The sequence below is a fragment of the Molothrus ater genome, chromosome 17 (assembly GCF_012460135.2).
Source record: "Molothrus ater isolate BHLD 08-10-18 breed brown headed cowbird chromosome 17, BPBGC_Mater_1.1, whole genome shotgun sequence".
Taxonomy (NCBI): domain Eukaryota; kingdom Metazoa; phylum Chordata; class Aves; order Passeriformes; family Icteridae; genus Molothrus; species Molothrus ater.
Window position 1 is genome coordinate 8,592,466 of NC_050494.2, and position 24,550 is coordinate 8,617,015.

A 24,550-nucleotide genomic window follows, 5' to 3' on the forward strand; every position below is an offset into this window, starting at 1 on the left:
CCGGGTCCCGCAGAGCTCCCCAGGGTGGAGAAGTCCTGGGCTGGATGTGGCCAGGACACGCTGGATGCCGCTGATGGGATGGGTGGATTGGAAACAGCTTTAGGGGGATTTCTACCATGGGAGCTGGGGGGCTGTGGGCATTGGGATGCCCCTGGCACCAGGAGTGCTGGCTGTGCCAAGCACCACCACTCCTCACCTTCCCCATCCTGGTTTTGGGGCACCCCTGGGCTGCTGAGCACACACTCCATCCTCAGCAGCCACTGCCGGGAAGGACAAATCCAAACCCCCTGGATCCCATGTCCAACCCTCCCACCAAAGTGCCCAATAACGGGGCTGACAGTGCTAATAAAAAATCAATAACCATTTATTCGATACAGCTGTTTCATACATACAGTACAGGGAGCGCCTCGGCGCTGCTCGGAGCTGCTCGGACAGTACTCTCCAACTGAGGATTTGTCAATGATTAACAAAAGAACAGATCATCACAAATCGGGAGTTTATTATAAGATAGTTTACCGTTAAAACAATTTTATTTTTTGCAAATAAACACTTTTTAATATATATATTTATATATTTATATATATGGTTACAAGTGATAAATTGAAAATTTTTTTTCCTTTTTGTTTTTTTTTTTTTTCTGTTTTAATTTTTTCCCCAAAATACACTTATGCACTAATAACTGGCATCGACGAGAAACATTCGGATATGCCATGGGATGGGTGTCACGAGGAGAGAAAGAAAAGAACAAAATGCTCTCAAGGTTCCTGGGGGTGGGAGATGCTCCAGGCTCGGGCAGCTCCAGCCACTGGTGTGACACAGCCAACCTCACCAGGGCAGGTGTTGGGCCTGGGCCAAGGGTTCCCCACTTCCCCACAATCCAAGCTTTCCATGACTTCCCACAGGCTTGCAGCCCATGCCTGCTCCCATGGAGGTTTAACCCTTTCCTTGAGGACATGGGTGATGGGGTGGTGGGTTTCCCCAACAGTGGAGGCGCAGGACCACAGTGTCACAGTGCCCAGGGTGACAAAATCCCCAAATCCCACGGGTGATGGGACGGAAGGGGACAGGACAACTTGTCCCCCATCTGGTCCCACAGCCTGTCCCTCTGGATCAAGGTGGTTTCCCCTCTGGCACTGCCTCACTGGGAGCACCTGAAGGGGCACAACCTACTGGCCCCAGCAGTGACACTGAGGTGTCACTTGGCCCTGCCTGCTCACCTGTCGTGGCACTGGCAGGTGCTGGGGATCCCAGAATTGCTCTGGAACCTTCTCTGGACAAGCAGGAGTAAAGGATGCCTCATGGAGAAGGTGTGTGGGGGGAACATGTTCCTCTTTGAGTGATGACTAGTGGGGAAAACACCTTTTTTGGGGGAGAAAAAGCCCTGAAGATTTCACTTTCTCATAGATCCCTCCTGACCATGGTGCTGCCCTCACTGGGGCTGTGAGTGCTCTGAAGGTGACAGGGACAGCCCCAGCACCAGGACCACTGCTCCCACTGCCTGCCCTGAGTCCCCAGATGGTCCCTGGGGTCCCTTCCAGGCTGGTGTCACTCTGCGAGGCCACTGCAGCTGTCCCTGCTCGTGTCCCTGCTCCTGCCAGACACTCATTATGGAAGCAGAGGTGGATTTTGATCTGGACCTCACAATGACCCCCTGAGCTGGCCCTTTCCCATGTCTACCCTGCCCTGAGCAGCTCCCAGGGCTCCCTGCCTATGGAGCACAGTGCTGCCAGTTAATTTAATCAATGGAAGCCAATTAATTGCATGTTAATGAGAACAGAGTCCCAGGCCATACCCAAGGGGAGACACTGAGGATTGTGTGGTGACCATCCAAGCCAGCAGCCTGGGCTACCCAGATCTCCCTTCCCTAAGCCAGGACATGGAGCTCTCCTGGGGGCTTCCCTCCACGGCAGGACATGATTTTAGGATCCAGAGGCTCCCTCTGCACCCTCACAGAGATTTCAGTGCCAGGCCCAGAGCTCTGCCTGTGCTCCCCTTCCTGCTGCTGCCTGTGAGCTGTTCCAAGCTGTCCTACAGCTCCCAAAGCTCTCCCTGTTCCCTGGGGAGGCAGGATCTACCCCACTGACACCATCCAAACACGATCTGATGAAGTGCAAGCAGCGACCAGGCAGTGACTAATTAAGCTTTCTCACTAATTGCCTCGAGGCCCCGCACAGCCAGCAATGCTCAGGCAGTTCCCTCAGCCGCAGGCACGTGCCCAGCTCGCTGGGCAATGCAGAGGGTGGATCCAGGTGCCAGAGCCATGGACAGAGCAGGAGCCCTGGACCCCTGAGAAGCCACCCTGGCTTCAGCCACCACTGTCCCCCCTCCCTGGCTGGAATGACCTGCCAGTGGAGGATGTTAATTGTGACTGAGCTGCTGCTCGCAGCAGAGAATGATACCGAGCCTCTGGTGGGTGACAAGGAGCAGTGAAGGAAAGCAAGGACTGAGGTTTGAATTGATTAAAGCAAAAGCAGAAGCTCCCCCTCTGATGCCTCTTTCCTGGCTCTGCATAGGGGAAAAATCAATTTAAGGTTTTCTGTTGTGCTACTGAGAGGAAACGTGCCCATTTCCCAAGGACCGAGGTAGCCTGGTTTTGTCTGGAGACGGGCACATCCCGGTCCAGGGATGGCTCCCCCGGGCTGGAGCAAGGTGTGATGACAGTGTCAGCACAGGAGCAAAGAACAGCTCCAGGGAAGAGCACAAGCAGGGATGGCACCACAGGGACCTGCCACCCTGAGGAGGGTGGTCAGGGGCTCAGGTGCATCTTTGGAAGCAGAGACTCCTCCTATGGTGGGTCCCAGCCCAAAAGGACAAGGGGAATGTGAGGTGCCTGGGCAGCAACTGGGCTCATCCTACAGCAGGACCCATGATTGTCTCTCAATGCTGCCCCCGTCCCTGCGGCCACAGCTGGGGAACCAAGACTCCATTCCTCCCTCCTGGGTGATCAGCACCGTCGGGATGGAGCACAGTGAGACCCTGAATCGCCCTTGGATGCCCCCAGGCCGGGGGGCAGCTCCTTGGCTGCCATCTCCCCCTGACCCTGCACTGCCATCGTATCTCTGCCATCACAGCACTCCGGGCCCGGCAAACACAGCCCCAGCACCGAGGCACAGCTCCCTCACTGCACCCCCTCCACGGCTGCACTGCCACTCTCCACGGTGCGCACAGCATTCCCACAACGTCCCATTAAACCCTTTATAGCCTGACCAGCCGCGTTCACCCCCTCTCCTGCTCACACCGCCAGCGCGTCCCGCTCCCTGCCCTGCCCGTGCCTCGCAGACAAACAAACCAACCCTGCCGAGCCCTCAGAGCCGCTCCCTGCCCAGCACCTTCCCCCGGACCCGCGGCTGCCGGGGAAGCGCTGCCGACTCCCCCGCACCGCAGCATCCCCCGCCCAGCCGGCCCAAACATCTTTGGAAGCATCACCCGGAGCTGGGGGGCCGCTGGGCAGCTCCCCCCGGAGCGGCACGGAGCCGCTGGGGAGGGTCCCTGCCCGCAGGACCCCGCTGCTATTGCACTTCTCTTTCGCTCAAGCGGCACCAGGTTGGCGCAGGGGAGGGGAACCACGGGCCGGGGGAGGCAGCGGGGCCCCACCGAGGGCTATGTACATGGGCAGGGGGTGGAGAACGTCCCAGCTTCCTTGATCCTGTTTGTTTTCCAGTGTGAAACAAGGTCCGTGATTTGTTTAAAGTGGTTAACTGGTATTTTCTGTCTCTTTTTTTTTTTTCTTCTTCTTTTTTTTTCCTTTCTTTTTGTAAAAAGAGGGTGAGAGGAGGGTGGGGCAAGAGGAGGTGGGATGGGAAGGAGGGGACATAAAACTGGGAGAGACCCCCACCCTGTTACCCTGGGCTGTAAACGAATCCTCGGAGACGAGTCTCTGAGCTGCTCATTTCTCGGGCATCTTGCTGGCTCCTCCCTTCCGCTGGCTCGGGGGCTTCAGGGCGAGCTCGTCCCCCTCGGGGCTGCCCCGGGAGCCTTCCCAGTGCTCGAGGGTTTTCTTGTGATTAGTCTTTGCTGCCACGCTCTCTCTGCCCTTCGGGGACATTTCCGGAGGCCTCTCCTTGGGTTTTCTCCCCCTTTTCTTCCCATTTGTGCTTTTCTTTTTCTCCTCTTTGCTGGAAGAAAGCTGTTCCCTGTTTTTCTTTTTCCGGCTGGCCTCTGAGGAGGTTCGGAACCAGTTCTGTGTCCGTGGGGTGACACGGGGGTTAGTGACAGTCCTGGGGGCAGGCACTGGCACCAGCACACACACCCCGAGCCTGGCCCACCCCTCACCCCACTGCCATCACCTCTCTGAGGTCAAATTGCTCAGGCTGAGCTGCTGCAATGAGCCTGGGGGTGTCAGGGACACCAAGGGGGACAGGGAAGAACCCCCCAGGCTGACTGGGAGCTGTTACTCAGCTCTGCTCTTAACAGACATGGATGGATGGATGGATGGATGGATGGATGGATGGATGGATGGATGGATGGATGGATGGATGGATGGATGGATGGATGGATGGATGGATGGATAGGGACAGCCCAAGGATGTGTGTGTCACAGCAGGGACCAGCCCAGGCCAGCTCCAGCTGTTTCCTTACCTCTGAGTGAGCCTTGATGATGTGGTACTTGACGCCACTCTCGGAGCTGAACTCCTTCTGGCACAGGAGGCAGCGGTACTTGCCCACTGAGTGCTCCCCCTGCAAGACACAGCGGCTCCTGCAAAGCCCAAAGCGCCCCAAGGGGTGGCCCTCCCTTGGCCCTGACCCTCCCGTAACCTCAAAGTGACACAAAATAAACAGACACAGGTGGTTCAGACACTCATGTCTGAACCACCAGATCTCTGCCAGCCTCGGTGCTGGGCCAGGAGCTCACAGCCACATCCTCTTTCTGAGTTTCAGTCCATGCCACTCGTGCTGCTGCCTGTGTGTCCCCAACATCAGGTGATGGGGCCATTGCCCCCTGTCCTCGCTATCAGCAGATCTGTGATCCCCTGGGACTGAGCCACCACCAGATTTATGTCCAACACTCACCTCATTTTCCTGTTAGATTGTCAAAGAGCCAGGGTGAGTGCTGGATTCCTGTCACCAGCGCCCTGGTGGGATGACAGATCTCCTGGCTCTGCTGCAGGTCATGGCACGTGGGAGATAATGGGCTCTCTATTGACGAGGGGGTTATGGATGGGCCCCTCTGGGCCATATATTTCCTCCCTGGGAATTTCTCCATAGCTGTAAATCTTGAGTCAGACAGGTCTCTCATTTTGGGAGAGGACAGGCCTGGCTTCAAGAATCCTTGTGCAAAATCATGCTGGTGCATCAATCCCCACTGAGGATGGGGTGCTGCCTGGGAGCAGCCTCTGCTCCTGCTAAGGCTCTGAGTATTGCAACCAGTTCTACAGGATTTTACAGTGAGAATCACAGACCAGTCCTGGAGGGGCTGTGATGTATTTATGCCAAATTTGTTGGCACATGTATTCAAAGTAAATCCTCTCCCCTAAGGGGAAGAATCCTGCTGATGGCAGTGTGGGGATCACAGAGCAACTCCCCATTGCTGACACCCAGTACCTGGCCCCAGCTGGGCCAGATCCAGAGGATGCAGCTCTGTGGTTCATGGAAACGTTCATGCAGATCCTGGCTGCTTCCCGTGCATGGAACCAACAAGAAACCAGCTCCATTTTCTCTCAGAGAAGGAGCTGTCCTAGTCTTCTGTGTTTGTTCTTTTATCCTGCATAAATCCAGCTTCTCCTGCCGGATCTCTGCAGCCCATTTTCTAAATGATCTCATCAAGAGCTGCTGTTCCAGCTAGCGCTGGAGGAGTGCAGGAGTTGGTGTTTTTAATAACCACGGGGTATGTATTGGAGCTGCCTCCTGGAAGCTCCATTCAATGGAAGCTGCAGCTGGAAATGTTTCAGGGTATAAAGCTTTAGCAGCTCTTACTTGGTTCCAATTTGAGGGACCTACACAGAGCTCCTGATCCCTCCCCTGGGGCAGCTGCAGGGCACTGGAGCTCAGGGCTGCTCCATCCATCCAGTGGGAGGGCACTGGTCTCTGCTGCTTCTTCCAGACTCAGCTTATCCCAGGAGCAGCATCCCTCTAGCTGGGCTTCCAGAGGGGCTGTAGGGCTGCCCAAATTGATGGAAGAAGACTCCTGATTCCCACCTGCCTCAGGAAACATTCAGTTTCAAGTACCCAGCCCCTTGGCTCTGAGCTGCTGTGGCTGATGTGTGGTTGTGTGACATGCTGGCCATGCTTAGCCAAGGGTGTGTGAGTGATCTGTCCCAGGGAGCAGCTGGGCAGGGGCTGCTGTGGGACAGGAGGACATGAGGCAGGAGCACTGCTGTGGGTCCAAGTGTGTCTGCAGCTCCCTGTGACACTTTGTGTGTCAGAGGTCTGGGCTTGGGTGAGAAGCCTGTATTGTGGGACCTATTCTGTATAACTGGAATAGCAGCTACATCCCCTCCATCCCATCTACTCAGCTCGAGCCTCTCTGCCTCCATTTGCCTGGTGATAACTCACTTGGAGCAGCACTGCTAGCCAGACCTCCAGCAGCCACCATCCTTTAACCTGTGCCATTGTCCCTTGCCTTGTTCCTTCCAAACCAGCTCGGGGGGGAAGAGAAAACCCAACACCAAAGCCACCTCTGAGAAAAGGGTGTAAAAGGCAGGACCTACCTTGTTGCAGTTGGCCAGGTGAGCTTTCAGCCCCGAGACACTGGAGTAAATGGCTTCACAGCACTGCAGGACAAAACAAAGCAGGGTTAGACATGATCCCCCTCATCCCCTGCCTTCCTCTGAGCTGTGGCCAGGAGCCTGCTGAGCCAGCACGGCCACCGGCCCAGGCTGAGCAGTGTGAGGTTAATGCTCTGCGAGGCGCCTGGGGCTCTGGTCACACGTTTCCCATTAGTGCTAATGGGAGTCATGTGGCCACATCCCTCTGCAACGGGCTGAGAAACGTCTCCCCTGAATGTCTCCGTGGAAAACCTATATTTGTGAGCTGTCGGGAGGTCCTGCTGGGCTACAGGAGCTCTTGGAGCCACAGCAGAGGCTTAACAGAGAGGAGAAATCACCCAGGCAGCAGCATGACCAGTTTCTGAGCAACGTCTTTTCCAAGTGCCTGTGTATGACATTAATTAGCCAGCCCGGCTCCCCTGGCCTTGTGGGAACTGCCTCCTTCAGAACTCCCATTAGCAAGGCTTTGTTTGGGACGATAAATCCAGGCTCAGCACCAGGGTGGGGTTCACCTCTCTGTCAGCTCGGGCCAAGGCTGTGTTTCACAGGGAGATGAGGCACATGCACCATGCCCTGAGGTCTGTGCTTGTCGCAGGGCTTTAAAAAGCTTGGCTTAAATCTATCTTCGCTTAACTCTGGGAAAAGCAGGTTCTCTGCATCAAAAGGCTGTGCAGGATATGCAGCCTTCACCCTGTCAGGATCTTCCCAAAGGCAGCTCCAGAGCTCAAACTGGGCAATGCTGCACCTTCAGCCCAAGGGTGGCCCTGTCCCCAAGCCTGGTGGCTTGAGCACACAAGGAGGATCACAAAGGTGGGACATGCTTTAACCACACACAGCAGCAAGCTGAGGGAAAGGAGGTGAAATGAGTGTCTGAGCATCACTGTGATCAGGGGCCCAATAAGAACCATTTTGGTGGGTTTCTGCCCCAAAAACTCCCCCTTCTTCCTGCAGATGGAGACCAGCCAGCCCACAGAAGAAGAGACAATCCTTACGTTGTTAGGACAGTTGATGCGGCCCTTCTCCTTCACTTCATTCTTCCAGTTTTCCAGCAGCCTGGGATTGAGTTTTGGAAGCCCTGGCCGGGTGTAATTGAGCTGTGAACAATAGCAGTTGATTAGCAGAGCTGCACACCCCAGCCCGGTCCATGGTCCTGCCTCTTCACATGGGTCTTGCCCTGCTCTGAAGGGAATAGGAGCTGAAAACTACTTGGGAGGCTTCCTGAGATGCCATTCTCCCCCTGGGCACCGCAGAGCAGGGAGGTGGCTCTGCCCAGTGCCCTGCCACCAGCGAGGAGTCCCTGGCAAACAGGAGAGGAGGCTCCTGCTCCCGGGTCCATGCCCTCAGGGCCAGGACTGGACCCGGCCTTTTTGGTGCCCAGCCCTTCTGCCATGTTTTATAACCAGGGGAATAAACAACCCTGCTCACTGGGCAGAGGGGCCAGGGGCCTCCATGGCTGCCTTCCATGGATGAATGGGCACAGCCCGTTAAACAATGAAAGGCCCTTGTGTCTCTGCCTCTCCTTCTGGCAGAGCTGCTCCTTCCAAGTGCTTTTAATTAGCGCTTTATTAGCGACTTTGAGGGTTAGCATAGCAGCCTGGCCTTCCCAACTCCAGTTCTGCCTGTTCAGCACAAGCCAAGGCAGCTGTGGCAGCTCCAGGCATCTCCGGGCCTCCCAGCCACTGTGCCTGGCCCTACCTGCAGGGCTGCTCCCAGCCTGACACTGAGCCACTGTGCCAAGGTCTGCAGGGGACACTGGGCTGCACAACCACACCAGCACAGCTGCCAGCCCAGCCTGGTGAGCTCTGCTAAAGCCAGTGGATGTTGTTTCATTCTGAGCCCCAAACCTTCTGAGTGGGAGCAATGCATGGTGCAGGTGTGGGTACCTGAGCACCTGCCACTCTCCATGGGCACCTCTGAACACGGGACCCAACTGCATCCCTGCATCCCTGCTGGATGGAGAGGATGCATGGCCAAAAGGTGCTTGCAGAGGTGCAAACCCAGGCCAAACATTCCCCGAGGTCCCAAAGCTGGTGGTTTGGAGTCAAAAGGAGGCTGGCTGGATTTCTTTTCCAGCTGTGACTTTTCCTGAACATGCTGATAAAGCTGCAAATCTGCATTTGGCCAGCTCGCCCCAGCTGTTCCCAAACCTCCCTGCAAAGGGAAGCTCGGGATGCTGAAGGCTCAGATGCCAGCCCCTCCTTTCCGCTCAAATTGAAGTGATCCATGTGCCCCTGCAGCCCTCCCCTTGGCACGTGGCAGGGCATGGCTGGGTCAGGGAGCACTGGGCTCCATGTGAGAGGCAGGGGCACAGGGCCTTGCGAAACAGCGCTGTGAACACTGCTAAGGACGGATGTGGATGTGGAAAACTCCCCCGAGCCCCAGTGCTGCAATTCTGTCGTGCTTCGTGGCTGGGGGAGATGCCAGCAGAGCTCTTTGAAGCTCTGGGATGGTGCATCTACCAAGAGCTTGGTCCCCAGCCCAGGGAAGGCAATGCCACCTCCAGGGTAGAACACAGGAGTCCCTTTTTGCCATTGATACTGAGAGCCAGGATGCCAAACAGTCTCCATAATTAAAACCCAATCAATCCCATGAATGAGCAAACATTAACGGTAACCGCACACAGCCCCAGCAACAACCTCTCCCTCTGCCTGTCCCCAGGGAGGAGGCGAGGGGGGATGTTCAGAGATGTGGACTCTGCTGCTCTGCTTTCCCACTCCAGAGAAAAATCCCTCCCTGCTCTCCTCCAACAGTCCTGCACAATAACATGCAAATCCCATGTCTTCCCAGGGCGCTGCGGTTCTGGGAATGTCAAAGTCATCTTTATGTCTCTATTAAGAGGGAGCCCCAGGCATGGAATATTTTATATTTTTTTTCTTTTCCATTTATTTTCCTCAAACAGCCTGTAAGTGAAAATTTTCATGGCCAAATCATTAAACGACTACAACTGGTTTTGGCTACAGCCCATCTCTTGTGAACAGTCGAAGGATGCTGGGCTGGGAAGGTTTGTTTCCTTTGACTGACGGTTTTATTTAATTAACTTTCATATTTCAATCCTCTCTGCTCCCTAGACAGCTCTCCCCTTCCCCAAAATATATCACAGTAAATGAGAACCATGCAGGATGTCTCAGCTGACGAGCACCCCTGAATCCTCACCAGGTCCCCAGCACAAGGTACAGTTCTCCCTTCATCCTGCGGAAGCTGTGGGTGATGCTGTGAATGCAAAATGCACCCAGGGGTGCTGGGCAGCAGCCAGGTCCCACTGGAGGGTCTGCAGAGCAAGGGGAGGAAGGATGGACTCGGCCCCACAGCTGGAGCTGGGATCCGGTTTGGCCCCCAGTGCCACGAATCTGCAGGGCTCAGCCTGGCTCCTGCCTGCATTGCAGGGCCATTGTTTTGGGGGACAAACCCAAGCCAGCCTCTTCTGCTCTGGAATTTATCCTGGTTCCAGTATAAAACCTCAAGCCTGGAGATGACTTTTCCCCTTTAGCTTTATGACTGGCCTATGGCTGTCCCTTGCTCCAGATCCCTGACACCCCACGGCACCAAACTCCACAAGGATGTGCAGATTCCATGGCTGCCCCTACTGACACTGAGACCCCAAGCTGTGGGGAGGCAAGTGGAGTATCCATGTATCCCACAGTGGAGCTCTGCATCCTCCCTGTGTGGCACAGCTCCTGCCTGGGCTGCAGGAGCCCAGCACAACCTCCAGCACCTTGAAGCAAGGAACCCACCTCACGCTCTACCAAGAAAGTGTCACACTCCTAAACAATGGACTACCCACAGCATTTTCTCCCCTTCTGCCTCTTAGATTCCTCTTCCCTATGCTCAAGGAGGTTGTTTCTCATTCCCCACTGCACCCCAGAGCCCACTGCCATGAGCTGGGAACCTGCAGCCTCAAGGCTGCTCATGGAAGGCGACAGCCCCAGCAAAGGCCAGAGGAGGGTCGGCATCATCTTCATGGAGCTTCTGCAGAGGGGATTTTTCCCAGAAAAGCAGCAGGGGTGTGCCCTTCCCCATCTGACATCCCCAGCAAGCGGCTGTTGTGAAACACCCCATCTGTTTCAGCTTATCTGGAGGCAAATAAAGATCGGAGCGAGAAAATAAGACTCCAGTGTATATTTAGAAATGCTGGATTTGGTTAGCAGAGACCGAAGGCAGCGCAGGGCCTGGGATGGAGCAGCAATCGTTTATTCTGCTGCCATTGCTTTGGTGTGAAGGAATCCATCCTCCCGGGGAAAGGCGAACACATCCCACCACAGGCCACCAACGGCATCCAAAGCCAGCATCCCTCTGTCCCTGCCCCCGGCTGGGACCGGCTGCCACGTGGCCACAGAGCAGGGGCTGCAGTGGGGCTGAGAACCACTGTGTCCCATGGGCTTGTGCCTTCCCCTGGGAAAAGGTTTTTCTGCCTGGAAAAGGGATGGAGAGGGGTGGCTTTCTTCATCAGCTTCCTTGAAATCAACACTGACTGCTGGGACCATGGTGGGGAACTGGAGAGTTCAGGGATGGAGCTTCCCCTGTGTTGCAGCAAGTCTGGGTGTATCCATCCACCTCTGGCTACAGACCTGAGCTGGGAAGCATCTATCCCTCTGGTATCCTGGAAATCCCTACAGCTTGCTGAAAAGTGAAGGAGCAGCTGCAATCTGCTGCTGATCCCTGACATCCCACTTCTCTCCACATCCAGTACAGGGTCTGCAGGCCCAGCAGTGTACTCCCAATGGCTGGGCATGACTCAGGGAAGGAGAGGTGGTGGTGGTGTGGTGGCTTTTCTGGGAATTCCATCCATTTCCCACCAGTCCCAGTGCCCTGGTCAAGGTGAACTGGTGTTTATCTTCCTGCTGCTCCAGTGGCTCTGGGCTGTCAGTTCCCTCAGGGAGGGCCACCACACACACTTGGTGGGGTGGTGGCACAGGGACACGGGGATGCTGCTGGGTGCTCTGTGCCTCCCATGTGGCACAAGGCTGCCTCACAGGCAGTTCTGTTTTGGGGCCATTATGAGGTCCAATTGGGCACTTGCTGGGAGGTTTCTTTCTACACCCTGAACTGAACCAACTTGTAAAGGCAAAGCAGTCCTGAGCAATGCAAACTGTGGCTGAGCAGAGCAGCTCAGAGCGTGCTGAAGTCAGCAAACTCCCACCAGCCTGCCTGGGCAGAACCTGCCTCCCACCTCCTCCCAGCATCGCTCATCAAGAAAAAATGTCATAGACTGAACAGATTATAAAGTGTTGTCAAGGGAACGTGACAGTCACTGCAAGACGTACCCAGAGGCACACGCACGGCTATGTACGGATTCACCCACTACACTGACTTCCTCCAAAATCCATGTGGGATTTCATGCAGGGCCTGAGGTCTCTTGATCCTCCAACTCAAGAGCCTTGTTTTGCCGTCTGGGAGCTGATCCAATTCCCCCCTTTCCCATCTTTAATGCAAAACTGCTTCTGCCAACCTCACCGCAATTCTTTGCTTTTTAGCACTGAGATGGGGTTCAGTTAAACTTAAACAATCAGGCTCTGAACACAAGAAATGTCTCATTAAAAAAGCCCACCAGCACTTCATGGAGCAATTACACCAGTGCTGGGACCTTTACGATGCCTTTGTCAGCCTGAGCATGTGCCCCTGCTCCAGGCCTGGGGTCCTGGCTGCTCCCTCAATTCAAAAAGAAAATACCCAAAGTCATGAGTAAAGGGAACAATTCCAAGTGGAAAGAGAAGAATGCAAGAGCTGAGATAGGAGAGGGAAAAAGAGAGCAGCACACCTCTTCTCTCACAGTATCTGAAATGAAACAGCTACTTTGGGCTGGGTTTTTTAAAGTTATTAATGCATTGCAGCTGAAGTCATCTGGAAACCAACAATGGCAACACCAAGCACTGGGGAAATAAAACGTTTGCAAGCAGGTCTGGCCCTGAAATACCCAGCTCTGCCCCAAGGTGGATAGCAGTGCTGCAGCTGGATCCCCTTCTGTGCCAGTGCCTCACTAGGATGCCAATGGGGGTAAAGAAACTGCTGGTTTGTTTCTGTGCTGGTTTTCCAGCTGTCCACCACATGCAGACCAGAGGTGAGCCAGCCTTGGCTTCTCTGGGTCTCTGGATGGTGGCACTTCTGCTGAGCACACACAGGTGCCAGGACAGCATGGGACAGCCTGTGGAAGCAGGAAGGCATTTTGGTGCAAGCTCTGCTCTCCTGCCACCCCTTTTCCTGGGGTGACCACCATCACTTCTCCAAGCTGGCTCTGAGACTTGGGCTGGTCTTATGGCTTGAGGTAGGTCCTCTGGGCTGGGACTGTTCACACTCTCTTGATGCACTCCGATCCTCACTTTCATCTTTGCAATGTGCCCAGTATCTTGCCAGAGTGAATTTCAGAGCATTGGACAAGAGATGCCCAACTCTTCAGAGCAGGGAACAGGCCTGGCACCTACCTGCAGAGTCACCTGCTCAGGAAACAGGCTGCACCTCATGCAGAGACTCTGCATTGAGTCCTGGCAAACAAAAAGAACTCCTATTCCCTCTCTTTTTTTCCTTTATGCTGAAATGGTTTATGATTTACTGCTGCTTCATTCCTTTTACAGTCCAGACGGAGCATACCTGAGGGAATTTCAGCTTTAGTACATCCCCAGGAATAATCAAGCCTTCCCACAGGCAGAAGGGAGGTTTGGTTTAATGTGTACTCACTCCAATGCCTACAAAAAGCTCAAGCCTTTGGGGCCCTGTGCAAACCCCACAGCACTGCTGCTGGAGCTCAGGGGGCTCAGTTCTGTCTCCACTCATTGCCTTCCTCTGCTCCCAGCACCACTGCTCTGGGATGCTCCAGGCCTTTTACCTCCAGGAAAGCATCTCCCAGAAGTTAAGGAAGAGACCTGGAAGGGAGGGAATTCTGCCTGGGGCATCTTTGCTCTCTGACAGTGCAAGGGAGATGGTTTCAGATCTCATCTGCTCTCTTCACGTGCTCCTCTTGGCTGCCAGCCTCTACTTCCCTGCTCAGCATGGACCAGAAATGACCTCCCACCCCAACACTCTCGGGGCCAGACCTTGATCTCGTCCCAGTGCACCTCTTTCTCCAAAGGGCACAGCTGCCTGCTGCTGGGAGCCTCCAGACCACAGCGGCTCAGCCTGTGCTGGGTGGGCTCTTCAGCAATAAATCTGCCATCACAGCTAATTAATTTAAGGCACAGTAAGTGAGACATGTGAGCCCTCAACCAGCTGGGGCCAGGCTGGAATCCTGGAATCTCTGTGTGCAGCTGGAGCCAGGCTAGAATCCTGGGATTTCTGTGCAAAACCAAAAGGAGAACTAAAGGCTGCTCACCCGCTTTGTTTCAGGCACCAGGTCATCCTTCATCCTCCTTTTGGTCCAATCCCTGGCCAGCTCATCCTCTGCTATCTCCTGGAGGTGGAAGACGGCGACTTGGGCCGACGTCCGGCGGATGCGGCCGCTCGGGGTCCTCTCAAAATCTTCTACAGGAGCAGGCTCTGGCTTCACCTCTGGCTCCTCTGGAGGCTGCAAGAGAGACAGAGTCAGGGAGGGCATGACAAGAGAGCAAGTGAGCTCTCTGGCCCCAGGATGGGGATGCTGGGATTTGGGCTGTGTGTTTCCAGGCTTGCTTTGTGCCTCTGCCCTGGAGCATGGGAGCAAGGGGAGCACCCGCCTCCCTCAGCCCAGCAGCAGCCATAGGCTGTGTCCCTCTGTGCTCCCACATGTATAAATGTCTCCAGTTATTAGATTTAGGGAGTGATTAGTGTCAGATGCACTGTCAGTAGGGATCAAGAGAACAGAAAGGGATGCTCCCCAGGGATAGATCCTGCCACCCCAGCACTGGCAAGCAGCCGGCGCTTGTGAAGGAGCGGCCTGAGGTCTGCTTTTTTTTTCCTGCACGGCATAGATGCAGGGTGGGCTGGAGCAAAGCCCTGTGGGCACTGGGGAAAGGGAATGCTGCTGACCACTCCCATAAAACAGCATTTTTGGAGGGGTGGAGGAGGGTGCACCCTGTTCCCCCCAGCACTGCATGGTACAACACACGTGCATGGTGATTTGAGGGAGAAAACAACACCGGCCCGACGTCTGCACCTGCCTTGCCCGGCCCGGCCCTGCCCGGCTCTGTCCTGCCCACGGGCTCCGCAGCTCTGCAGTCCCCCCCGGGGGGGGATGGCCCCGCTCCTCGGGCTGCAGGGGCCTCCGGGGGGCTCACCGAGGCCGTGTGTTCTGACCGCACGTGATAGTCGTGGCCAGCCTTGGATTTGTACTTCTTGCCACAGTGTGGGCAGCTGAACACGGGCTTGTCGGCCTCGGCAAGCTGCTTGCCACACCGCTTCTGGTGGTACTGGTAGCCCATCAGGCTGGAGAAGTTGGCCACGCAGCCCTATGGAGATGGGGAGAAGGGAGGGTTAAGGAGGGCTGGGGTTTCACGTGGCCACGTGTAAAAGGTTGGGGTGCCGTTTCTCCAGGGAGGAACATTCCCGAGGAGCCTGCTTTGAAGAGCAGCATTCCTGAGGAGCCCACTCTGAAGAGCAGCTCTGCCAACCCATTCTGTCCAAGTGTTGGGGAATTTGACGGTTCCCAAAGAGCCAGGCACAAGCGCAACAGACAATGCCCTGGAGGGATGGGAGGAGCTGTCCCCGCCCCGGCACTCCCTGCCCAAACACACGGACAGAGCTCTCTGGACAGACACACAGCAGGCAGCGGGAGGGGAAGGCACTGGGGAGGCGCTGCCTGCACAGACAGCAAAGCACCCGCGGGACAAACCTCTGCCACACGCCTCCCTTACCTGTTCGTGACTTGTCTGCAACCCGCTGGCTCTGGTTTTGGTGTGGTTTGGTTTGGTTTTATGCTGTGCCCAGGACAGGCTGTGCTCCTTCCTGAGCTCAGGAGGCAGAACCTGCCCTCCAGCGCTCCTCAGTCTGCCCTGTGCCCACCCTCCTGCAGGGCTGTCCTGTTGCTGGAGTGCACAGAGCCACTGGGACAGGGATTGGGATGGCTGAGCTAATGTGGAAACGTTGAGCACATGCCAAGGGATGCCTGGAGAGTACATGTCCCCTTCTGCATGGGACTCTCTCCTTCCACTTTTTCACAGAACGAGAAACAAGAATTGTTCTCGTACCTCATTGGGGCATTTCAGTTTTCCCATCTGCTTTAGCACTTTCCTCAGCCTTTCCCGCTCTTCCTGTTCACCAAGTCCAGCGGTTTCCACAGGAACAGGCTGGAAACAAGGAAGTAACAGAAGCGACAGAGTCAACCATTTACTCATGTCCTCTGTGCCAGGAGTGGATGGTAAAGCCCTGCCTTGCAGGGAGCTGCCCTGGGCTGGAGGGAACCTCTCATTAGGAGAGCTGGATCTCCCACTGCTGCGTTGGTATGTGCTGGATCTGCTCAGGCCTTTCTTGTGATTGCACCCAAAGGGCCGGCTGAGAAACCCAGGAGCAGTTCCTGCACAGAGGATTCACCAGCAAGACTGAAGAGCAGGAGATTAAGGCACAGGTAAAAGACAAGTCACAACTGGTAAGCATGGGACATGTAGAAATGTAGTTATGCCTTGCCCTGGTATCTCTCAGAGATGTACAAAATTTATTCATGATAAATTTTGTGGCTGCTTCTCCCATGCACATTGAAGAGCTAAAGATCAGATTTTGAGATTCGTGCAAGGCAGAACCCATCAGTCCCAGATTTGCAGGCACAGTTTTGGAGGCAGAGCTTTGCCATTCAAAATCCACCTCACCATACTCACCAGATCTTCCCCATGTTGGGGTCTGAAACCCTGATTTATTTTTTCAGCCCTCTGCTCTACTTATCAGGATCAACAGGAGCCTAACTCACTACCTAAGGAGGAAATGCTTTCCTTGGCAGGAAGGGGAAGGCCACCTTCCCAGGCTGAGCAGTGTGTGAAATGCTCCAAAGGTGGATCCCTCCTTTACAAAGATCATGGAGAGAGGAGTTTTGATGGATGGCTTCCTCACCTGCATGGAGAAAGGAGGCACAAGACGAGCACAGCCCAGCTCCCTTACCTTGCTGACGTGTTCAGCCATGGTGTGGTAATTCAGCCCAGCTTTGGACTTGAACTGCTTTTTGCAGTGCTGACACTTCAAGGCATCCTGCAGCTGAAGGAATTAAAGGCAAGTCACCAGATAGGCCACATCCTTCCAAGGGCTGCTGCTGCTGCTGCTGGTCAATAACCCCATGGGTGGCTGTTGCTGCAGCAGTAGCCAATGGTGGGACCCAGCAGGCAACACAGCACCCCTGTTTCCTATCCCAGGCCCTGCCTGCAGCTCAGAGCTTTCTCTCTGTTGTCCTGGATACTGTTATCAAACCCACATGCCCCAATTTTTGGAAAACATTCCATTTTGGGTTTAGATTTAAAGCCTCAGTGGCTGAAAACATCTGGATCTGGCATCTTACTCTTCCTGTTAAAGGGTTAGAGAGAGAAGAAGCTTTGATCTACCAATGCCAGTGGACAGTACTCTGCAGTCCTGTTAAGTAAGACAGATGCTGGCATACAGTGCAATTTCTGGGTGCCTGGGCTGTGTGAAATTAAGGGCACAATCAGAGGAGGATATTTTCTACCTCTCATTGCTGTTTGACCCAACTCAGCCTCCTGAGTGTGTGGGGAGATGCATTAACTGCACACCCCGAGGTACAAGGGGCATTTGCACAGTGGGTGAACAGATCTTGACTTTTGCTGGGGCAGGGACCAGAGATTACTGATTCAGGAGGTTCATGCTCTGGGCACCAAGAGACAGAGTATCTCGACAGGGAGCCAGTGCCTGGCCAGCCGTGGTCATTCCTGCTTCTCCTGCCAGATGATTGAAGGGAGGGTGGTGAAGGTGAAGCAAGACTGAACTAAAAGCTGAAGAGGCAATGAAGATGGATCTGCAAATCTCTCCTCATTATGGAACTCTGGGAAAATGAAGAATAGACTCACTGCAGTCAATTGGGAGTGACTCATGGTACCTGCACTCCCATCAGTTAATCTTGTCCCAGACCCAAGCACTTCATCCTAACAAGGTGGATTCTAACAGCTCCTTGACTCATTAGATGCCACTAGCAGCAAACTTGGGATTTACTCCTCAGGTCAACACTTAAAAACATACCATGTCCACATTCCAACAAGCCCTCCCAGCTGGGATTCCAGGATGATATAACCGCCCTTGCCTCCTTCAGGCCCAAGCATGTTGCAACCCTCTCCATCCCTTATTTCCTTTCCAAAACCAAAGGAAACAAGTCACTAAGCAGACTGCTTAGTGCAGACTGCTCTTTTTTTTTTTAATAAGAGTTTTGGGAGCCTGCACATCCTCTTCCCATTGTCCAGCTAAGGAATAAATCAGTCATTAAAAAGAGGGGGTGCCTCAACCCCAGGCTGGCTCTGATAGGGATCCCACGTGGCTGTAGCAGCAGGGTCTCACTAAGGCTGTGCCACAGGTTCATCTCAGAGATGGAATGCTGAGAGCTGAACCTCTGGTCACACACCTGGAGCTCAGGGACTGTCCTGTCTGTGTTTCCAGGAAGCATCCCAGCTCCCAGAGCAGCACAGCCAGCTCTGGCAAGGACTCTCCCTCTCAGGAACTGTGACAGAACACCCACTCCAAGGGCTGGAGCCCGAAATCTTCAGCTGAATATAGGGCTGGCATATTTCCAGCAGGGAAGACACTGCTGACTGCTCCAGCAGAGCCCTGCTCAGCAGGTCATCTGGCTGTGCAGCCTGCACACAGCCAGCCTGGCTTGGGAGATGCTCCAAAGTGGAGGAAATATGACCAGTGATGGCCAGGATCCCCACTCCACTGAGGCCAGGCGGATATTGGAGGCGGCAGGATCCTGCCCAGCATTGCTGTAGGATGGGGTTTGGGAGGGAGAGCAGCCTCCCACTGCTGTATAAACAGCAAGGCAATGGCTGGGGAAGCATTTACAGCAAACGAATGTGGAATCAAAGCCCAGCCACATATTTTCAAAGCAGGAGGCATCGATCCCACGTTGGCTTTCTGTGGCGACGGCTCCGCCAGGTGACGGATGAAGATGTAATCCTGTGCTCTGATGGATGGTGGAGTGGCACAGAGACAATTTTTCACTGCACCATTACTGAACTCCTGCATCCTGACAGCCTGCCTGAGCACATCCAGGCTCAGAGTCTCCCTGAGACACACTCTCATGCAACCAGTTTATCTGATCGGATACAAGGCACAACACACAGGGAAACCCCACAGCCAGGGCTCCAGAGGAGGCCAGATTAGAGACAACCCCAACAATCTCTCCAGCCTTAAAACTATTTGTTTAGCTACTAGAAATACCTGACTCTGTTGAGACACTGGGGCAAAGGGATTCAGAATTGCTGAGAATTAGTGTCCAAATCCCTCTGGGTCAATGCAAGCCAGCCAGCAAGCTGAAGATGACCAACAAGTGTTCTATCAAATACAGTTGAGAAAGGTTTTAGGAGCATCACTGCACATTTATGAGAGGCACATATACACATCCATTCCCCCCAAAATCCATGTGTTTGACTGAATAAAGCAAGGTCTTACTTTCTGGCAGACATCCATGTGTTTCTTGAGTCCTACAATAGTTTTCCTGGTTATAACACTGCAGGTTGGACAGGAAACTTCCCCCTTCTCGCTGATCTCCCGCTGCCACTGGTCCTCGGGGTTTGCTGGTGAGGGAGAGAAGAGAGGTGTTGCATCCAACCTGCCTCGGCTGCTTGATTTGCTAAGTTGAAAAGCAGTGAAGTGGGAAGTTCCTGATATTAAAAAAAGAGATACACTCTCCCAGGCAAAGCCAAAACTGGACAAGAAGCATGCAGCTCCCCCTGTCCCACTCTCCTGCAGCTGCCCAAATAAACTGGGTCACTGGGTCAATTTTATGTAGAGTTACCAGACCTGGTGACCTGGGGAAAGACCCAGGTCTTTTCCAACCACTCTGGTATCTTGCACACTGGGAGTTATAAAAAGATGATGGTGCCCCCAGCCACCTGATCCTGCCCTGCTTGGAATAACTTCCCCCTGCCAAGTGAAACAATTAGCGGGAGTGAAACAAAGGTGAGCGTCTCAGCTCCATCCGGACGTGTGCCTGGAAAGCTTCCCTGGCAATCCTCTTCCCGACAGACACGGAGGAAGCTGGGGGACTGCTGGCTTCCAGGCATCTGTTTATTTGAATGGCTGTGACTGGTCTTAAAAAAACCCAAAATAAGACATATGTGGGGCCAAAAGCAGCTCCCAGGTCCAGAGTTCATGCCGTGTTCTCAGCAGAGCAGCGCTGGCCTTCCAGCAAGGGAAGCCTGGGCTGAATAAAATCCGCCAAGTCTGTTTATTTGGATGCTCTTGCATGGCTGTGAGATCAGAGAGTCGTTTATTTGAATTTGAAAGCAGTGCAAGGCACTGCAGCTGTGTTTATCTTGCACATCCTGCGTTCCTCCTGCTGTCAGAGCTCTCAGGGAAAGCAAGCAACCTGTGCTGGGTGTAGGCTGCACCTCAAGGCTCAGGGAAGGCGTAATTATGCCCAGAGTTATGCACTGCTGTCATTCATGGGAATGATGTTAGAAAAATGCCATCATCACATGGGTCACATGCTGACTCACAGTGAAGCCAGGTGGAACTTGGCTCTCAACTCCCAGCACTTTCATCACGTTGACCTGGCAGTGAACTGAGGGTAAGGCGCCCCTCAGGATGTGAGTTGTGGCGGCACCAATATTTTAGCAGCAGTGGCTGTTTCCACATCTGTGTTATATCTCAAAAGGTCAGGAGTTGTGTGCTCCTACCTCTGACTTTGTGCTGCTTCTCCTGACAAACCTGCCGGAAAATTCACCCAGCAAACAACCTGCTGGGGCAAGAGGGGTGTGGGGATGGAGGCATGAAGGTAGGGGCCATGCAGGCTTGGGGTAGTGCACAGAAAAGGAGCTAAACTGCACAGAGAGCTGCTGCCTGTGCTTTGCCCCCACCAGCCTCACCTGCTGGTGGATGCACAGGTGTTTCCTTCTTCACACCAGCTCCTGGAGGTTTCTTTTTCAGCTCCTCCATGTTGGCATTTCCCTCCAGCTTCTTGGCTCGATGAGCTTTTGCTTTGTCCTCTGCTTTGACAAGACCTGTAAGGAAAGAGGATTTTTATTCACTACTTGCTTTAATGCCTTCTGAGCAATTCACATTTAACAGGTAAAAAAATCTCTCCCTCTAAGCCAGGGACACTGAGCTGGCTGCGTGTCTGCCAAGGCTGTACATGTAGGCTCGGGTCCATAATTATGACAAGCAATATTCTAACAGCTTGTGGTGTTTCACAAACAGCATCATAAACTTGTGTTGGGGAAAATGAACTATGGAAACTCCATGGCAAAGTGAGGTAGGATGCCTCCAGCCAGGCAGACAGGATGGGGTGAAGGGAATAAGGTGTTTTGCAAGAAACTGAAGGAGGGAATTGGAACAGCAAGTTCAGTTTGTAAAAGGGATGTTCCTGCTGATGTTCCTGCACTGGAAATGCTGTTTAACTCCCCTGGATCCCCAAATCCATGCGTAGCTCAGCCCTGTGCCTGTGCTTCCACAGAAGGTGCTGGAGGTAATGAGGTGACTACCAGGTCAGATCCACATCCCCCTAAACCTGGGGGCTGTGACTCTTGCAAACCCAGGGTCTGAATGGAGACAGCACCCCATGACATGCTGGGGCAGTGACTGCCACATGGAGCTTGGGGAGCGTAGACAAACCCCTGCCCCATCTGCACCTTCCATCTGAGGCACTGGGTCATGGGGACACCTTGTTCTCCAGGAACCCACAGCAGATGGTTCAGTCTCCAGCAGCGCCTCTGTGGGGAAGATAAGGGAAACAAGCCCAGACTTCCCAGGAGCCAGAGGAAAGGAAATCACAGAGACCACATCCAGCCTGCTTGTCAGTGTTCAATTCCTTCAAAGCCATTAGTGCCTCTCCCCCGAGTGCCTCATCCTGGAAGGTGCTGCCTCCTGCAGTGCCTGGAAATCTGCTTCCTATTTCTCTGGCTGAACGTATCTCATAGTCAGCCTGAATCCAGTTGCTTTCATTCCAGGGATGCTCCAGGATTTCCCCCTCCTTCCCAAGCCCATTTGGGTGTATTTATGGAGCATGACCAAAGTCCCACTTGCTCTTGCTTTGTCAGGCTGCAGCAGCCAATTCCTGGGCCTCCTCTCAGCAAACATCCCGGCAACATGTCTCCTCTCCCTTGGATTCATTCTCCCGAACGTGGGCGACCAGCCCAGGAGATGGAGGCTGAGGGATGGGTGCGTCACGAGCCTCTCTAGGCAGCAGAGTTCCTTCCGATGCCGCTGGAAGCGCTGCGGCACGCAGCATGGTGGGATGCTGATGAGAGGATGTTTCTCGTATCTCACTGGTGTCAGCAGCTCGTTACTCTTGTGTTACAGATGAGCACACACCCAGATCCTTTCCTCTGTCCCCCCTTTCCCAGCGCCAGGCTCCAGAGCAGAGTGGACAGGGTTAATCAGTCCCAGCTCTGCTGCTGCTTTTCACTCTCTTTATGGCTCTCTCATGGTAAAAGGTGCCAGCTCCTCCAGTGTGAGATCCTCGGGCTTTGTCTGACTCCACCACAGGGAGCCCTTCCCTTGGGAAAGGGACTTCCCTGCAATGCCCTGGGGAGAAGGTACAACCTACAGCTGCCCCGAGTTGTCCTGTATTACCTTTCAGTCCAAATGTCCCCGAGATGGACGGCTGCTCCCCCGTAAACTTCTTAGGAGTTTTCTGTTTCCTTCCTGACTCAAAAGAGAGAAACAGAGAGAGAGATTTGGTCAAATAACTGTACTGCCAGGGGGATTCATCAGTCCTGGGGCATGGGGTGGGCACACACTCCATGTTAGGAGTGGGTCAAAGGCTGTCAAATGAAGCACCCACCCACTAAACACCAACAGACTGCTGCTTCCCACTCCACAAAACCAGGATAAATCTGTTATTCAGGATTAATTCAATGAGTGAAAGTGGTGGCTCTGCCTAGTGCAAAAGCTAAGCAGCTCCCACATGTGGCTATGTGGCTGTGGTGGTTTGCTTTGGTGTTGCAAGCAGTGGAAACCATGATGGGGACAACCACTGTCCTACACCAGCTCAGCAGTGACCATGGACAGACAGAGACTCCTCATCCTGTCCCAATCCTTCAGGAAGATGAGTTTGCCAGAACCATTCTGGTTTAACCTCACACACTCAGAGAGGACAGACAGGCTGACACGGCAGCTTGCTGTGCTGCCAGGAATTCAACCCATTTCCAATCCTATCATAGGATTGTTAAGGTTGGAAAGATCTCTAAGATCATTGAATCCAACCATCACACAGGTCCTTTGGAAATACTTCCACCACAGCTACAACTGTGGAGTTTAAACTCCCACTGAAGCTGCAAGAAACTGGAGAGCAGGGCAAGTTATCAAGGTCTGGAAAAAAGGCTTGGCCATCCCTTGGATTCAGAGACACTCTCAGTAGTGTTGGCTGCAGCAGATCCCCTTCCCATGGGACACCTTCTGAACCAGTGTAGCCCTGGGCTCTAATCTTACTGTGCTTCATCCTCTCGGGGTCTTCCTCCTGCAGGGAGGCCTGGCTGCCCCGCTGCTGCCCGACGTCCTTGCCACTGGAGGATTTGGCCGTGGGGGTGGCAGCTGCCATGGCCTCAGCTGCTGCAATCTGGAACTCCTTGCTCTCCCGGCTCTCCGCCAGGCACTCGCCGTTCTCCGCGTGCTCCTGGGCCACGGCTTTTTCCGTCTTTGCCTGTTTGGGATGGATGGTGGGGCAAGCTGAACTCTCAGCAGGTCTAGGGCAAAGCACAGAGGGCTTGTTTAAAGAGGGCTTGTTAGACAAGTGTCCTGACACCTCTCCCCCCTCGCCAGCCCAGGTTGTAGGAATGGAGGCAGGCATGTTCCCCTTCTCCCAACCATCCCTGTGCCACTGCCATGCAGCCCAGCCACAGCCTGGTACCTTTTCTTTCCACTGCTCTTCCCAATGGCCTTGGGCACTTTGTTTTCTGCTTTGCTGGTTGGCACTGGCCGGTCCAAGTGATTCCAGAGCCGATGCTTTTCCAGCTGGGTTTTGGAGGTGAAGGCAGCTTCGCAGTACGAGCATGAGTATGTCAGCTTCTCTGAGATTGCACCCTGAGTGAAGCAGGGAGAAGCAGGTGAGCACAGATGTTAGATCACAAAAGAGAGGCTTTTTCTGACACAGGCATGAACATAAATCATGTGTAATACCCTTCTGCCCTTCCAAACGATTACCCGAAGTCCATGATTCCCCTGGCCAGACCTCACACTGAGCTGAGAGATCTCAGTCCCTCTCACACACACACCTCACAAACTGCTCCTGGCCCACCTCTGCCCTCCCCATTTCCTCATTTTAACCTCATGTTTTTCCTGGTGTTTAAGGCCTGAGAGCAGCTTTACCCTGCAGATGGTAATGGAAGAGCCAGCCACGGGAAAGGACAGACAGGTCTCCAGTTTCCTTACCCCTTGGCAGCGCTGATAGTGGTACTTCAAGCCATAAATGCTGGGGAACTCCAGCCAGCAGCCTGAATTGGGACATTTCACCCTAGAGTGGGCTTTGAATTCGTCCTTCCACTGGTTCATCAGGGGAAGCTGGGAACAGGAGAAACAAGAGATAGCTGAGTGAAGAGCACCCTGTGCCTGGCTGTGTGCTGATACATCCCAAGGGAGCTGGGAGAGCATATGGGAAATCTGATTATTCCCATCCATCCTTTCCACCTTCCACCACCAGTCATGAAGGGGACCTCAGGGGTGTATTTCAGGGTATCAGTGCTCACTCCAGTGAGAGCTGCTGGGACAGATGCTGCAGACTCCACAGGCTAATGATTCCTGCTGAGGCTTTACCTTGCTGTGCTTCCCAGAGCGCACACACACTCCCTACCAGGCTGGGGAATA

General features: G+C 54.0%; 1 protein-coding gene across 5 annotated transcripts in view; it reads right to left on the reverse strand.

Annotated features, from left to right (window-relative positions):
• Positions 1 to 343: 343 nt before the first annotated feature.
• ZNF512B (zinc finger protein 512B) overlaps positions 344 to 24,550 on the reverse strand; it is a 29,980-nt gene continuing 5,773 nt past the window's right edge. For 2 of the 5 annotated variants that reach the window (XM_036395545.2, XM_036395544.2), the window contains exons 4-17: positions 24,119 to 24,247; positions 23,598 to 23,770; positions 23,180 to 23,433; positions 22,322 to 22,393; positions 20,617 to 20,751; positions 19,199 to 19,323; positions 16,694 to 16,786; positions 15,793 to 15,891; positions 14,767 to 15,054; positions 14,004 to 14,195; positions 7,696 to 7,797; positions 6,647 to 6,709; positions 4,578 to 4,676; positions 344 to 4,180 (exon numbers count right to left, since the gene is read on the reverse strand). In XM_036395545.2, the coding sequence (XP_036251438.1) occupies positions 3,887 to 4,180; positions 4,578 to 4,676; positions 6,647 to 6,709; positions 7,696 to 7,797; positions 14,004 to 14,195; positions 14,767 to 15,054; positions 15,793 to 15,891; positions 16,694 to 16,786; positions 19,199 to 19,323; positions 20,617 to 20,751; positions 22,322 to 22,393; positions 23,180 to 23,433; positions 23,598 to 23,770; positions 24,119 to 24,247 (2,118 nt within the window). In that variant the 3' untranslated portion in view covers positions 344 to 3,886. The remainder of the gene's footprint in view (positions 4,181 to 4,577; positions 4,677 to 6,646; positions 6,710 to 7,695; positions 7,798 to 14,003; positions 14,196 to 14,766; positions 15,055 to 15,792; positions 15,892 to 16,693; positions 16,787 to 19,198; positions 19,324 to 20,616; positions 20,752 to 22,321; positions 22,394 to 23,179; positions 23,434 to 23,597; positions 23,771 to 24,118; positions 24,248 to 24,550) is intronic. The other 3 variants (XM_036395548.2, XM_054516668.1, XM_036395546.2) reach the window with 3 other exon arrangements.